The sequence below is a fragment of the Perca fluviatilis genome, chromosome 6 (assembly GCF_010015445.1).
Source record: "Perca fluviatilis chromosome 6, GENO_Pfluv_1.0, whole genome shotgun sequence".
Classification (NCBI taxonomy): Eukaryota; Metazoa; Chordata; class Actinopteri; order Perciformes; family Percidae; genus Perca; species Perca fluviatilis.
In genome coordinates this window covers 38,389,572-38,404,571 of record NC_053117.1, presented here as the reverse complement: position 1 = coordinate 38,404,571, position 15,000 = coordinate 38,389,572, and the positions used below count along the sequence as shown (strand labels likewise).

The 15,000-nt window shown below is 41.7% G+C and overlaps 1 protein-coding gene across 2 annotated transcripts in view; it reads left to right on the top strand.

The window, feature by feature from the left end:
* The window catches only part of inpp5l (inositol polyphosphate-5-phosphatase L), a 67,368-nt gene that overhangs the window by 47,495 nt on the left and 4,873 nt on the right, over nucleotides 1-15,000 (top strand). For both annotated transcript variants that reach the window (XM_039804466.1, XM_039804467.1), the window contains 7 exons: nucleotides 86-205; nucleotides 3,427-3,511; nucleotides 3,626-3,721; nucleotides 8,386-8,460; nucleotides 8,792-8,865; nucleotides 10,018-10,129; nucleotides 14,684-14,752. In XM_039804466.1, the coding sequence (XP_039660400.1) occupies nucleotides 86-205; nucleotides 3,427-3,511; nucleotides 3,626-3,721; nucleotides 8,386-8,460; nucleotides 8,792-8,865; nucleotides 10,018-10,129; nucleotides 14,684-14,752 (631 nt within the window). The remainder of the gene's footprint in view (nucleotides 1-85; nucleotides 206-3,426; nucleotides 3,512-3,625; nucleotides 3,722-8,385; nucleotides 8,461-8,791; nucleotides 8,866-10,017; nucleotides 10,130-14,683; nucleotides 14,753-15,000) is intronic.

The window sequence follows — 15,000 nt, the reverse complement described above, 5'->3', positions numbered from 1 at the left end:
GTGTGTTTGTGTGTGTGTGTGTGTGTGTGTGTGTGTGTGTGTGTGTGTGTGTGTGTGTGTGTGTGTGTGTGTGTGTTCTTCACAGAGGTCTGGACCTGGTTAATGTCCACCTGTTCCACGATGCCTCCAACCTCATTGCCTGCAACTCCAGTCCTTCCATTTACTCAGCCAACCGCAAAAACGCCCTCCGATATGTCATCAACAGGTCCGATTTACAGCTGCACACAACTGTGAAAAACATGACTGTAAAATGCAGAAGATCCAGTGTTTCCCTTATGATTGTACAACCGCCAGGCCAAAAATAATGCCAAAAATGCCAATTTCGGCTCTATTTAATCTGCAGCGAAGCACTGCCGCGAATTTCTGTCTGTGGTTAGTTGCCAGCAGTCTTGTATAAAGTATTTGGAAGCAATACTTGAGTAAAAGTACAAGTGTCTTACCAGAAAAGACTTTGTCAGAAGTTAAAATCCCCTTTTAGAATATTACTTTAGTAAAAGTCTTACTGTACTTAAGTAAGGCAAGGCAAGGCAGCTTTATTTGTATAGCACATTTCAGCAACAGGGCAATTCAAAGTGCTTTATATAAAAACTGATTCATAGTATATAGTAGTATAAGAAATTAAACATTAAAGAGCAGTTAAAACAGTTAAACATATAAAAGCAGATACAATAGGAGATTTTAGGCTGCTAGTAACGGGCCGGTCTCACCAGTCTTACTTTTTAATTTCTCTTTATTTGCTTATATAGATTGTCATACAGTATCAAAAAGTAAAAGTAAGCAAAGTATCAAAAGTAACTTTCTGATATTAAATGTACTAAATTATTATAAATTAAAAGTACACAAAGAAACTTTGATTATGAACTTTATTGTGGCTCCCTCACAGTAAAGCGTACCACACACCGTTTGAAACATCAAATTCAAAGCCTGACATCAACAAAGACACAAACGGAAACAGAATTTTGAATCTTTATCTTTCACTCCAACGTAAAAAAACATTTTATTTATTTAATTTATTGAAAAAATTCTAGTACAGGATATAAAATCCTCTATTCCAGACTCAAGCAACACAAAACAAATATATTTATTCACATTTTAACACATTCATTTCATGATTGCAATTTTCTTAAATTACATATCTATTACATATATTTATTAAATATATATAAATTACAACATAAATTACTGACAAGCTTTATAATTATACCTATTCTTAAAATAATTAATTGAAGGGGAACGCACAACTTCTTCTGGAAGCTCGTTCCATGATTTGTGAAAAAATTCTTTCTCTTTTCAGACATGCATGTTCTGGGGTAAAGTTTTAAAGAGTTCCCTCGTGTCTCATACCTATCGCTCCAAAACTGAAAGATAGGCTCAACTGTTACATCATATATTCCCCTGTACAAGCTTGTACACCTGAATCATATCACTTCTGTATCTCCTACTTGCAAGTAACTCTGTCTCTGTGTTGGCGTTCTAACCTCCGGTGGATTTGTGAGGACTATGGTTAACTGCTGCTCAGATCTCTGCAGGGTAAATCCAGACAGCTAGCTAGACTATCTGTCCAATCGGAGTTCTCTGTTGCACGACTTAAGCCTGGTGCAGACGGCAGGATAATTAGGCCGATTTTAGCCCGATTCACCCCTCCCGACAATCTTAAGGATGCTCCGATTATCGTAAAATAATCTGATCAGATATTCCTGCCGTGCGTGGTGTGTTAAGACTGCTCTCGTCTGCTCGGAAGGACGTCGGGACCGCTCCGATCTCAAATCGGGGATATACCAACATGTTGGATTTTTGGGCCCGATTTCTCCGGCGTGTGGTGGGTGTCCCCCGGGGCCGAACGAGCACGCAGCCTGTGGACTGTGGCATACAATAAAGTCGATGGGCATAACTACATCCACAACTGCAGTCCACCAGAGTACATGGAAACGAATATATGAACGTGTATTTCAACGGTAATTAATCTGTGTAGTACGTAACGACATTTCTATGAGAAAAAACAACAACTCGCCTCCATATCACGATGTAGCTGAATATAGTCCATGCTCATGCTGTTGTCTCCACTTCTTTCACAATCGCCTTTTCTTTTGATAACGTTTCTTTTCGGTTAAAAACAAACTACAAACTATCGCCATCCTCTTCGTCCGCCATGATTGTTTACTCTGAAGTCACGTTTGATCTCGAGGGATTTTGCGAGATTTCCCGTCTGACCTGGGAATGCTCGGGAGTCAAATCGGTTCGTGTGTGATGTGTTGATTTTGCCGTGTGCTGCGCACCGCACACTGTACGACCAGAACTGTTAGACCTGTGATTTTTTAGCCCCTTAATGCCGACTGTCGCTAATTTGCATCAAACACCTTCCATTCCGACTGCAGGCGAGATAGCGTGTGTATCCCCCCAATGCCGGTTTGTTTACATTCGATACATACCTAGGAACCTTTTGCACGCACTGGTTTCTCATAGGACCGGTCGGAGTGGGAACTACATCCAGTTCACGGAAGCGAAATTAACCCTAACCCCTAACCCTAAAAAGACTACTGTCAGTGTTAGGGAGTAGGAGAGTGTTTTCTTTCTTGCTGTTGTCAAGATTCATTTATTTGTCAATCACTTGAAAATGTGTTTTATTAATTTTACCATTTTGTAAAGAAATTTACCATAAATGCCTGTTGTGGCTAATTTACATCATACCTAAATTTATATCTATTCTATATGCTATAGACAAATTAACAATCTCAACTTAATTTAGCATCAGCTTGGAGCCAGGAACACACATAATAAAGTTCTTATATAATTGTGAATAAATTCAGGCGTCAAAGGAGTTAAATTTTAAAATCGTCCCGTGTGAACCAGGCTTAAAACTACTTTTTAACGTACACACGTTCCACCACAACAAGTTCCTTCCCGAGGCTATTTAGCAGAGGCGCCGTGGCGCCGTCCGGAGCCTAGCCCCGCCCAAAACGATTGCGATTGGTTTAAAGAAATGCCATCAAACCAGAGTGTTTTTTTTCCTTTTATCCCTGAATGCATCTGTGGTGTAGCCAGTCCTTCGAAGGACTGGCAAAGCGAGACTAGGTGAAAAGGTAGCGAAAAGTCCAAGTATACATTTTATTTTGGAGATGGTCGAAACAGATCGGTTATGCCGTTGAAATCATAACAATAAAACTTTTAAAAAAACGGTCATTTAAAGGGACAGGACAACTATCCTGACTCCTCGCCTGACCGAATGGAGGATGTTTCTCACAGCCCTGGCTAATATCATCATGTAAACAGGATATTTCAGGAATTTACATCAACTCCTGACCTTTTGAATCAACTATTCTGAAGATGTCATTATATTTATGTGACTTTGTGAACCCTCACAGCGAAGTTTATTAGAGAGTAAATCCCAAAACGTGTGTGTGTGACTGTGCTGTGTTTTTCCCCCAGGATATCAGACAGCCGCTACACTCCTCTGCCTTTCCTCCTGTTTGGAGATTTCAACTTCCGTCTGGACACACTTAGTCTGGTCCAGGTATGTTACACCTTTTTTTTTTTACTCCTGAAGCTCAGGTGATGAAGGCTGTGTGTCAGCCTGGCATTTCTTTGAGACACAGACCCTGTCTCGTGTTTGTGTTTCTGTGAGCAGCATCTGTCCACTTCAGCAGACGTGCAGACAGTGAAGAAGGACAGCAGTGACGAAGTGAAGAAGATCATCTGCGAAGAAAAAGACAACGACCACCAGGTGACTAGTCTGGAGCAACGGAAGTTCATTTCCAGGATAAAGTCTGAAATCTGCTCACCGGATGTCAGGCTTTATTCCTCACTTTCTCACGCTCTCTGTGTGTTGACGTTCTCAATAATCCCTTCGTTATGGTAAACAACAACAAACTTCGAGCTAGCGAGCTACGCGCTGAAAATGTCAAGTTTTGAAGAACGTTTGGATGGTGCAACGAGGCAGGTCTGCTCGGTTCTTTCAGGGAATGATTGTAAAGATTTACAAAGAATATGTTTAGGTCATTTCCTCTCCAACTGGGACATTTTGGGACTGATTGGTGGGATTGCTGTGGGACGAGATACACTGGTAAGAGCCAATGAGCTTTAACCATGTATCAGCTAATTTAAATAGCTCACCTTACTGTGTTGTGTCAACAGTTAACTTCATTTAATATTGGATTTGGCGTTTTCTTTTGCAGGGGAGCAAACTTTCCACTAAAACAAGTTCCTTCTCGAGACTATTTAGCAGAGCCACCGTGATTGGTCAACCCAGAGGTTTTTTTTCTCCTATCCCAGAATGCATCTGTGGTGTAGCCAGACCTTAAGTGTGATTTATGCTTCTGCGTTAAATCGACACAGTGGTTACGTACGTAGATACCTGGAGGTACCGGCCCTACGGCGTAGCCTGACGTAGTGTTAATTTCGTCAGACGAGACGAGACTAAATATGTTCGTCAACGACCTTTTTTTCCATGACTAAGACGAGACGATGACGAGACTGCGCCAATGTCCAAAAACGCTGACTAAGACTAAATTAACATGCATTATTGTTGAAGAAAAAAGACGAGACTAAAATGTTTTGCATAAAATAAAAACTAAGATAAAATCTCTTCATTTTCGTCTACAATCGTCTCTACTTTTCCATCATGAGATAGAATATTCAGCTTCTCTCTGATGCTCCTAAACGGACTTTAGAGTCAATCGAAACATCGCTGCACGGGGCGCTAGTTAACACTACACTTGGCAGCAGGTAACGTTAGCCTACCGTTAGCTAGTTAACACTACACTTGGCAGCAGGTAACGTTAGCCTACCGTTAGCTAGTTAACACTACACTTGGCAGCAGGTAACGTTAGCCTACCGTTAGCTAGTTAACACTACACTTGGCAGCAGGTAACGTTAGCCTACCGTTAGCTAGTTAACACTACACTTGGCAGCAGGTAACGTTAGCCTACCGTTAGCTAGTTAACACTACACTTGGCAGCAGGTAACGTTAGCCTACAGTTAGCTAGCAGTTGGATTTAACACAGTTAAAATGCTGACTGCTAAACGGTGTAAAGGTTTGTCTCTATTTCCAACACGAGACGTACGACAGTCTGCAGCTGCCGTTGTCTGAAAAACAACACATGTTGCGTTCACTTGAAATACGCCTCGCCAGTTTCGTGCTGCATTTATTTTATTGTAAAATATCCTTTCCCCATGCAGTGGTTGTTTTTGTCGTTTACTGGTGAAATAAGGAAGAGGCTCAATATTTATATAACTTTATAGCATTTATTTATTTTTATAACTATTTGACTGAAATGGTTATCAGCAATAATTTATTTAAAAAAAGACTAAAATGTTTTGACTAAAACTAGACTAAAATGACGAGACTTTTAGTCGACTAAAACTTGACTAACAAAAAATTTTGGCACAAGACTAAGACTAAGACTAAATTAAAAATAGGTGACAAAATTAACACTAGCCTGACGCGCGCACGTCTTGGCGACGCACGTCGCTCGGCCGTGGCGTGGTAGCGTTGCATTTCCCCCCCCCCGACTCATTTCCTGGTTCTCCTTCTCCATAAACAACATGAGATCAAGGAGAGGGTTAACTTCTCCTGCTCCAGATCTCCCACCGTGGTCAGAAAGAACAGAAGGAGACGCTTTGTTTCTCTCACTAGGACTCTGGAGTCGCTACTCGCGTCTAAACTAATCACTGTAACTCTCTCACTCGCTCTACCACACACTCCCCCCACACACACACACACACACACACGTTCAGGGTTCATACGTTTAGGAAAAAACTGGAAAAGTTATGGTATTTGAAAAATGCAAATTCCAGGCCCGGAAAGGTTTTGGAAACATAAAAAGACCCAGAAAGTTTTGGAAAAGTTTTTTTTAACACAGCATAATAATATGTGATTAATAAATGTATTTTCTCGTCGTCTTAACCTCAGCGTTGTATTCGGGGAGCGATATGATGAATCTCACTATGAACCACACACATTATCATTAATTTTATAGTTACTGAGGGTAAACTTTAACACCGATTTGTATTCTTATTGTATAATGTCGACTGACATTTTCAGCAACACATAGGCTGTGTCTCAAACCGTCTACTTCAGTCAGTATACTGCTAACGTGCACTGACCACTTCCTGCCGTAGCGCCCACTTTGGACGCTTAGTGTCGTCCCAAACGGACCACTTATGTTAAAACGCTCACCGGAAATGACGAGCGGTCGGCTCGGCTCGCCGCCTCTCAAAATATGACGAAAATCTTTTAAACTAACCCTTTGTCGATCAAAACAACAGACAGATTAAGCAACCGCACGGCCTATTTCTCGCTTAAAATGTTTTCAGAAACACGTTTCGGTGAACTATTTTCATAAAATTCGAGATCGTATTCTGAACGAGGCCGCCATCTGGCCGCCATTAATCTCAGTTGTAAAATCTGCGAGAGTTAGACGCACGTGACGCTTTCGTCCAATCAGCTGCCGGTCAACGTCCCTGGTCCCTCCCCCTTTCTGCTTTGTAGTCAAGATGGCGCCCGTTTAGTGCGCGTAGTGTCCATCGTTCCACACTTAACTTTTTGACTTTTTTTAGGGGGTCATCCTGGTACTTTCAGTGCGCTGACTTGTTGCGTTATCTACACGATATACTTAAAACTAACTGCTTGAAGTGTACAAGTAGGCGGTTTGAGACACAGCCATAGTCCTGGAAAAGTAGTCAGGAAATTTGCCGAAAAAGTCATGGAAAAGTACTGGTTAAAATTAGGGCCGGGACTCGATTCAAAAAATATATCTAATTAATTAGAGGCTTTGTAATTAATTAATAGAAATTAATCGCATTTTAATTGCATAAATATTTGACCTGAGAACAGTGAGAAGTAATTTTTTTTGGTCTACAGTCGAGTGATTACCCTGGTCCTTAAACCAGTCATCTGGTGGAGTGTGGGTTGGGTGCGGTTGGTGTCAGTACCCGATCCGTTCCACCTGCACAATCCGTTCTGCGCATGTGCAAGATGACACGTATGCCATGACGTAGGCGCAGGTGATAATGCTGCGTTCATGCCACCTCGAAATAACAGGCACCGCCCCACTGGTTACGTTGTTTCTGCAGCTAGATTCAGTCTAAAATAACGTTAAGTCAAACTTAATGGGAAAAGCAGGCTACAGCTAAATTAAGACATTACAGTAATAACAATAAAGACAAGTATTGAGTGATTGTATTTTAAATGAGCACAAGTAAAGTAGAACTGACGTAACAGCTGTTATATATGTTAACGTTTATTTTCAAGTTTTATTTTGAGGGTCTTTTAAAGTTTACATGCTGTCTCAGCTAGCGGTTAGCCGAATTAGCTGTTAGCTAAACTAACGTTAGCTTAACTGTGGAGGCTAACGGCAGACCGCTGCAATCAGCTAGCGGTTAGCCAAATTAACCGTTAGCTAAACTAACGTTAGCTTCCTGGTGGAGGCTAACGGCAGACCGCTATAATCACCTAGCGGTCCGCCGAATTAACCGTTAGCTAAACTAACGTTAGCTTCCCGGGGGAGGCTCCGTATTAACCGTTAGCTACCGCTATAATCACCTAGCGGTCCGCCGAATTAGCTATTAGCTAACTAACGTTAGCTGGAGGCTAGCGTGTGAACATCTTGCGCATGCGCAGAACGGATCGTGCAGGTGGAAGCGGTGCCGTTATTCCAAGGTGGTGGTGGAATGAACGCAGCATTATCATCTGCGCCTACGTCATGGCATACGTGTCATCTTGCACATGCGCAGAACGGATTGTGCAGGTGGAACGGATCGGGTACTGACAGTTGGGTGTGGGTCCTTGTACTCGGAGTCGGGCTAACGTCCACGCTAGCTGCTAAATGTTTTGCGTTGAGGTGATCCTTGAGGCTCGATGTGCTGCGGTGATATGCGAATTCCTTGTTGCATAGCTTGCACACAACCATGCTCTTATCGACGCTTCCATCCGTTTCCCATCCACGGGGTCAACCAAAGCGGTCTCGTCAGCTTCTTCGTTCATGTTCACTGTGGTTTTCTTGTTGTCTGAAGTCATGAACGCCAGTTGGTGCTCCAGTATAATCGGTCCGCTGAAACTCATCCAGTGAGAAAATAAGTGTGATTAAAAAGCGTAAAAAAATGTTTAACGTGTTATTTTTTGTGTAATTAATTAACGCGTTGAAGTCTGTAATTAATTAATCTTAATTAACGTTAAACTCTGCACGCGGTTGCCTGCTATGCTCTTAAAGAGATCCACGCACACACCAGCGCACAAGTATAAACTACAGGCCACTTACGTAGGCTATGGCGAAAGCTCTGCGTGGAGCCTCCGCACAACCAAAAATGTACTTTACTTCACAGCGCTGTGGCGATAGAGCTGGTGATTTAACCAGTTTATTTTCAATGCTGCTTTCACTTCCTCTGCAGGTGCTGCTCCACATCGAGGAGAAGCTGTTTGCGTACCTGCACCAGGCGGTTTTCAGAGAGGACAACGGCAGAGCGGTGAGAATCACCTTTCACCCACACCGATCCCATCAGCTGCAACACAGACCTCAGACCAACTCTGTGTTGTGACTTTTATCTCGTATACAAAAAAAGGCTGCTTGGCAACAATCTGACATGGCTTCACAGATTTTTAGATAAGACCCTATCAGCGGAAATCCAGTTCTGTGAATGACAGGACATTAAATACAACAGCTAGGAGGGTAAACAACAAGTGCGATAACTTAACAGTAAACTGGGTTTACACCTTGTACTCACTCACCTCACGCTTGTTTTGTTTTTTTAATGTGTTGAGATTGAGCGCTAATCAGTAATGGCCTCTCTCCCTCAGCTTTTGAAGTTTGACAAAGAAGTCGCAGCCTTTCATGATGTCATTAGGGAAGAGGAAATCAGGTTTCCACCCAGGTAACTGAGCTAAAAGCTGCACACATACTGTGTAAGACCATGTTCACGCTTGGCGTCTTTTTTTTAAAAGCTGCCAGCGTCTGTTTGGCATTATAATCCTACGGAGTAAACAGTGTTTTCAAAAAAGGCCCTTAGCTCTTTTTTAAACGCCACAGCCGACTTTTCATTCTGCAGCACTAACGAACTTTTCGATGTTGAAAAAAGTTAGTTGAAAAAAACGCCCTACGTCAAGAGCTTTTTAGTAGTGAGACCTGTCGTTTTCCATAACACACTCTCTCTCTCTCTCTCTCTCTCTCTCTCTCTCTCTGTTCTTTCTCTAGCTCCCTCCACCACTTTATTATATCTAACGTTAGCACCTCTCTCTCTCTTTTTTTCTCTCTCTCTCTCTCTCTCTCTCTCTCTGTTCTTTCTCTAGCCCTCCACCACTTTATTATATCTAACGTTAGCACTCTTCTCTCTCTCTCTGTTTCCTCTCTTTTTTTAAATTAAAAAACTATAAAAATTTAAAAATAAAAAATTTTCTCTTTTTTTTTTTTTTCTTTTTTCTCTCTCTCTCTCTCTCTCTCTCTCTCTCTCTCTCTGTTCTTTCTCTAGCTCGCTCCACCACTTTATTATATCTAACGTTAGCACCTCTCTCTCTCTCTCTCTCTCTCTCTGTTCTTTCTCTAGCTCGCTCCACCACTTTATTATATCTAACGTTAGCACCTCTCTCTCTCTCTCTCTTCTCCTTCTCTCTCTCTGTTCTTTCTCTAGCTCTCTCCACCACTTTATTATATCTAACGTTAGCACCTCTCTCTCTCTCTCTCTCTCTCTCTCTCTCTCTCTCTCTCTCTCTCTCTCTCTCTCTTTCTCTCTCTCTCTCTCTCTCTCTCTCTCTCTCTCTCTCTCTGTTCTTTCTCTAGCTCGCTCCACCACTTTGTTTTAGCAAACGTTAGCACCGCTCCACGTAGCTCTCTGGGATACTGTAGCAGTAGCTGTTTTTATAGCAACAAAAGACGCTCTCGGCTGCTTTTTGGAACCAAAACGCTGCTTTACTACAAAAGCTTCCTAGTCAACTTTTTCTTGTTAAAAAAAAAGACGCCAAGTGTGAACATATGAACTCCTACCTCTGTCGTTATTCTTTAAATACTTCCTTCTCTCTCTTCCTCTCAGCTACCCCTACAGTGAAGACTACACTAAACCGATCCAGTACATGAACACTCGCTGTCCTGCCTGGTGCGATCGTATCCTCATGTCACACAGCGCCCAGGAATTCATCCGCAGGGTCAGTCAGTGCTACCATCAGGGTTCAACGTTAAGGTTGTTTTTTTTGTCACTTGTTTGTCACTTGGGCGAGTGACAACAAATTAGACTTCCCTTTCTTTTATTAATAAGGGAACAAATTCCACTAATTAACGCTGACAAAGCACACCTGTGAAGGTAAAACCATTTCAGGTGACTACCTCATGAAGCTCATTGAGAGAACACCAAGGGTTTGCAGAGTTATCAAAAAAAGCAAAGGGTGGCTACTTTGAGGAATCTAAAATATAAGACATGTTTTCAGTTATTTCACACTTTTTTGTTAAGTACATAATTCCATATGTGTTCATTCATAGTTTTGATGCCTTCAATGAGAATCTACAATGTAAATCAGTGGTTCTCAACCTTTTTGTGCCAGCCCCTATCCATTATCCAGGTCCCTAACGCCCCCATCAAATATTATGTAGGCTAAATGCCCTGAATATTAATGATTACCTAATATAGGCCTATTATTGTTGTTACTATTGTTATCAAAATAATCAAAAATCAAATCATTGAATGACAAACAACAGATGTATTAGTTCCCGGTATAAAGAATATAAAGAATACAACAGGACGTCGCGCGATTGGTTTATTCTTATCTGAACGAGCTTCACGTAGTAGCTACAAGCTCATTTAAGGCATGCTCTGACCCGTTCCATGAAGGAGCACGAGCTGCACAACAAAGCTGACAGAAGCACAGAGAAGATAACCTGCTGGTCCAGTCGCAGTGCTGTAAACTGGCAGCTTTTAATGTTGCAGACTACTTATTCTTTAGTAGTTTAAGTGTAAACATGTATTGTTATTGTGAATCTTTGGTTTAAACTAGCTTTCAAACAACCTCCAACGCACCTCAACGCACCTTCCAAAATATTTGCTCCAACGCCCCCATCATCTCTCTGAACGCTTCAAGGTAATTTCACGGAGAAACACTGATGTAAATAGTCATGAAAATAAAGAAACACATTGAATGAGAAGGTGTGTCCAAACTTTTGGCCTGTACTGTATATATGTATAGGTATATGTATATATGTTTTGTTTGTTTTTTGCCTGAAAAAGTGCCAAAGAAAGCGTGAAAAAGACCTGAAAAACGTTTTTTTTTAAACATTGAAAAATGTCAAAGCTCGAAAAGAAAATGCAGAAAAAAGCACAAAAAGCATGAAAAAATTTGGAGAAAAAACCCTTCAAAAAGAGTCAAAAAGGCATCAAAAGCATAAACAAATTGGAGAGAAAAATGTCAAAAGCGGTCAAGAACAAACTCAATTGTTGACTGGCCAACGCCACATTCAAATCAAAGGGTACGATGATGCCCGAACGGGCCAGTGGGTTGTATCTTGCCCCCGGCCATCGGACACCCTTAATGTTGAACCCTGGATCGTATAAGTATTTATCGATATAACTATAAATCAAGGAACTTCTGTATGCATATGTGTGTGTCTGTTGTCTTTCAAATATGTCTCAAACCGCTTCATCCGATGGGCTTCAACACAAAACTAATTATAAAACAGCACACAGACCCACGAGGCCTTTGCCCGGTGCCATATAGTACAACCGTCTGTGACCGCACGGTACGGTTACACAGATCTGCTTTCAAATTATCAGCACAATTTACTTCAAGGTGGAGATTGCAACTCTAATATAATGTGGATAGTTAAATGAATAATAATTCATCATATTTGAATCTGAATCTGCAACTCAAGTACAGTACAGGCCAGATTAGCACACCTTCTCATTCAATGCGTTTTTTTATTTTATACTATTTATTGTAATTCTCACTGAAGCATCAAAACTATGAATGAACACATATGAATTATGTACTTAAAAAAGTGTGAAATAATGAAAACATGCTTATATTTAGATTCTTATCAAAGAACCCTTTGCTTTTTATTAATAAGGAAAACTTCCACTAATGAACCCTGACAAAGCACACCTGTGAAGGTAAAACCATTTCAGGTGACTACCTCATGAAGCTCATTGAGAGAACAACAAGGGTTTGCAGAGTTATCAAAAAGCAAAGGGTGGCTACTTTGAGGAATCTAAAATATAAGACATGTTTTCAGTTATTTCACACTTTTTTGTTAAGTACATAATTCCATATGTGTTCATTCATAGTTTTGATGCCTTCAGTGAGAATCTACAATGTAAATAGTCATGAAAATAAAGAAACACATTGAATGAGAAGGTGTGTCCAAACTTTTGGCCTGTACTGTAAATGTTGGAGTACAGTGTTTTCCTCGGAAGTAGAAGTACACAGTTAGTCAGTAGTATACAGTTAAGTTGCATATTAAGTAGGGATGCACCGAATGCAGAGTTTTGGGGGTTCGACCAAATCCTGAACCCCCTGGTTGAGATTGTGCTGCCTCCTCCTCCCATCCTCAGTCCATGAACCCAGTAAACACATGAATGAAGTAAACAGGGACTGTCCTCCTTCCTTTGCCGTACCTGAAGTTGCTGCATTCTGGCTGCTGTCTGGAGATTCCTTCGTGCACAACTCGTATTCTTTCGGATGTTTCAGACCAGATGTTGTAACAGCGGCCATGTTGTGTATAGTTTAGGGTCCTCGCCACCACCAGACCAATCGGCATTGTAAATTGAACATGTAGCTGGACTTTAATGGCCTTCTTTTGACTGAAAGTTCTGCCAAACAACAACTTTTTCTGTTCCATGTCCACTTTCTCACAGCCTGCTGCATTGAACGCTCCACCTACTTAAACACCTTCCCGTAATCAACAGCGCCGTCGTTACCGCGACCTGCGTAGCGCGAGTAGTGCATGCGTAGGGTTCGGTTCGGTGGAGAAAACTTCTAAGGTTTTGGCAGAAACCGAACCCCGTCAAAAAGCCCAATATTCGGCCAAAGCCAAATATCCTGGATTCGGTGCATCCCTGATGTTAAGTGCTTTGAGGGCCTTCTGTAAGTTATTTTGGGGTACAATGGTTCTGAAAAACAGGAGGCCACGCAGGCACGTTTTGAACAGGTAGTAGCTGTCTTTGCACTTACTCACAAAGTGCAGAATACATCACCTAAAGGATTATTAGGAACACCCTACTAATAGTCGTATACCACCTTTGCTTCAGAACCCTATTCTCGTGGCACTGATTCAACAAGGTGCTGGAAGCATTCTTTAGAAATGTGGCCCTATTGATGGATAGCATCTTGCAGTTGATGGAATTTGTGGGATGCACATGGGCCAACGCGCTTCCACCACATCCCAAAGATGTTCTATTGGGTTGAGATCTGGTGACTGTGGGGGCCATTTAGTACAGTACCTCATCGTCATGTTCAAGAACCAATTTGAAATGATTCGAGCTTTGTGACATGGTGCATTTTCCTGCTGGAAGTAGCCATCAGAGGATGGGTACATGGTGGTCATAAAGGGATGGACATGGTCAGAAACAATGCTCAGGTAGGCTGTGGCATTTAAACGATGCCCAGTTGGTACTAAGCGGTCTAAAGTGTGCCAAGAAAACATTCCCCACACCATTAGACCACCACCACCAGCCTGCCCAGTGGTAACAAGGCATGATGGATCCATGTTCTCATTCTGTTTACCCCAAACTCTGACTCTACCATCTGAATGTCTCAACAGAAATCGAGACTCATCAGACCAGGCAACATTTTTACAGTCTTCAACTGTCCAATTTTGGTGAGCTTGTGCAAATTGTAGCCCCTTTTTCCTATTTTTAGTGGAGATGAGTGGTACTTGAGTGGAGTATTCTGCTGGTGTAGGCCATCCATCTCAAGGTTGTGCGGTTGTGGCTTCACAAAAGCTTTGCTGCAGACCTCGGTTCTAACGAAGTGGTTATTTGAGTCAAAGTTGATCTTCTATCAGCTGGAATGAGTCGGCCCATTCTTCTCTGACCTCTAGCATCAACAAGGCATTTTGGCCCCCAGGATTGCAGCATCCTGGATGTTTTCCCTTTTCAGACCATTCTTTGTAAACCCTAGAAATGGTTGTGCGTGAGAATCCCAGTAACTGAGCAGACCAGCCCGCTGGCACCAACAACCATGCCACGCCAAAGTTGCTTAGATCACCTTTTGTTCCCATTCTGACATTCAGTTTGGAGTTCAGGAGATCATCTAGACCTGGACCACACCCCCTAAATGCATTGAAGCAGCTGCCATGTGATTGGTTGATTAGATAATTGCTTTAACGAGAAATCGTACAGGTGTTCCTAATAATCCTTTAAGGTGAGTGTACATTCTCTGTCTTATACATACAGCGTTTAAAGGGTAACTTTGGTATTTTAGGTTTAATACAGGGTTAAAGCTAGGTTTCTAGTGGACCTTTCAACATTATTATTCAAACACTATTTACATTCTCACATAGCTCGAGAGTTTGGTGTCATTTATCTCAAAAGCTAACCAAAGGTTGTATAGTCAAGCTCCACGTTCTCGCACGGCACGTTATAATAACAGTGACAGATTTATCACTCAAAAACTGATTCCTTTATTTATTTAAAAGAAGTTACAGACATAAGCTTTCATGTTGAATGCCTCATTTTATTTCCTTTGTCACTGAAAGTGAATTCTTCTTTTCAGGGAGATGACGAAGAGAAGAGTGTTGTTTACAACACAGTGGGTCCTAATGTCTGTATGGGAGACCATAAGGTAACAGTTTAGATCAGAGATCTTCAACAGGGTCCATGTGTGTGTGTGTGTGTGTGTGTGTGTGTGTGTGTGTGTGTGTGTGTGTGTGTGTGTGTGTGTGTGTGTGTGTGTGTGTGTGTGTGTGTGTGTGTGTGTGTGTGTGTGTGTGTGTGTGTGTGTGTGAGGATTGTACAATTATTATAGGTTTTTATAATTATACAATTCCTTTCAAATTACAGTCCCAGTTCACTGGACAGAACACACATTGT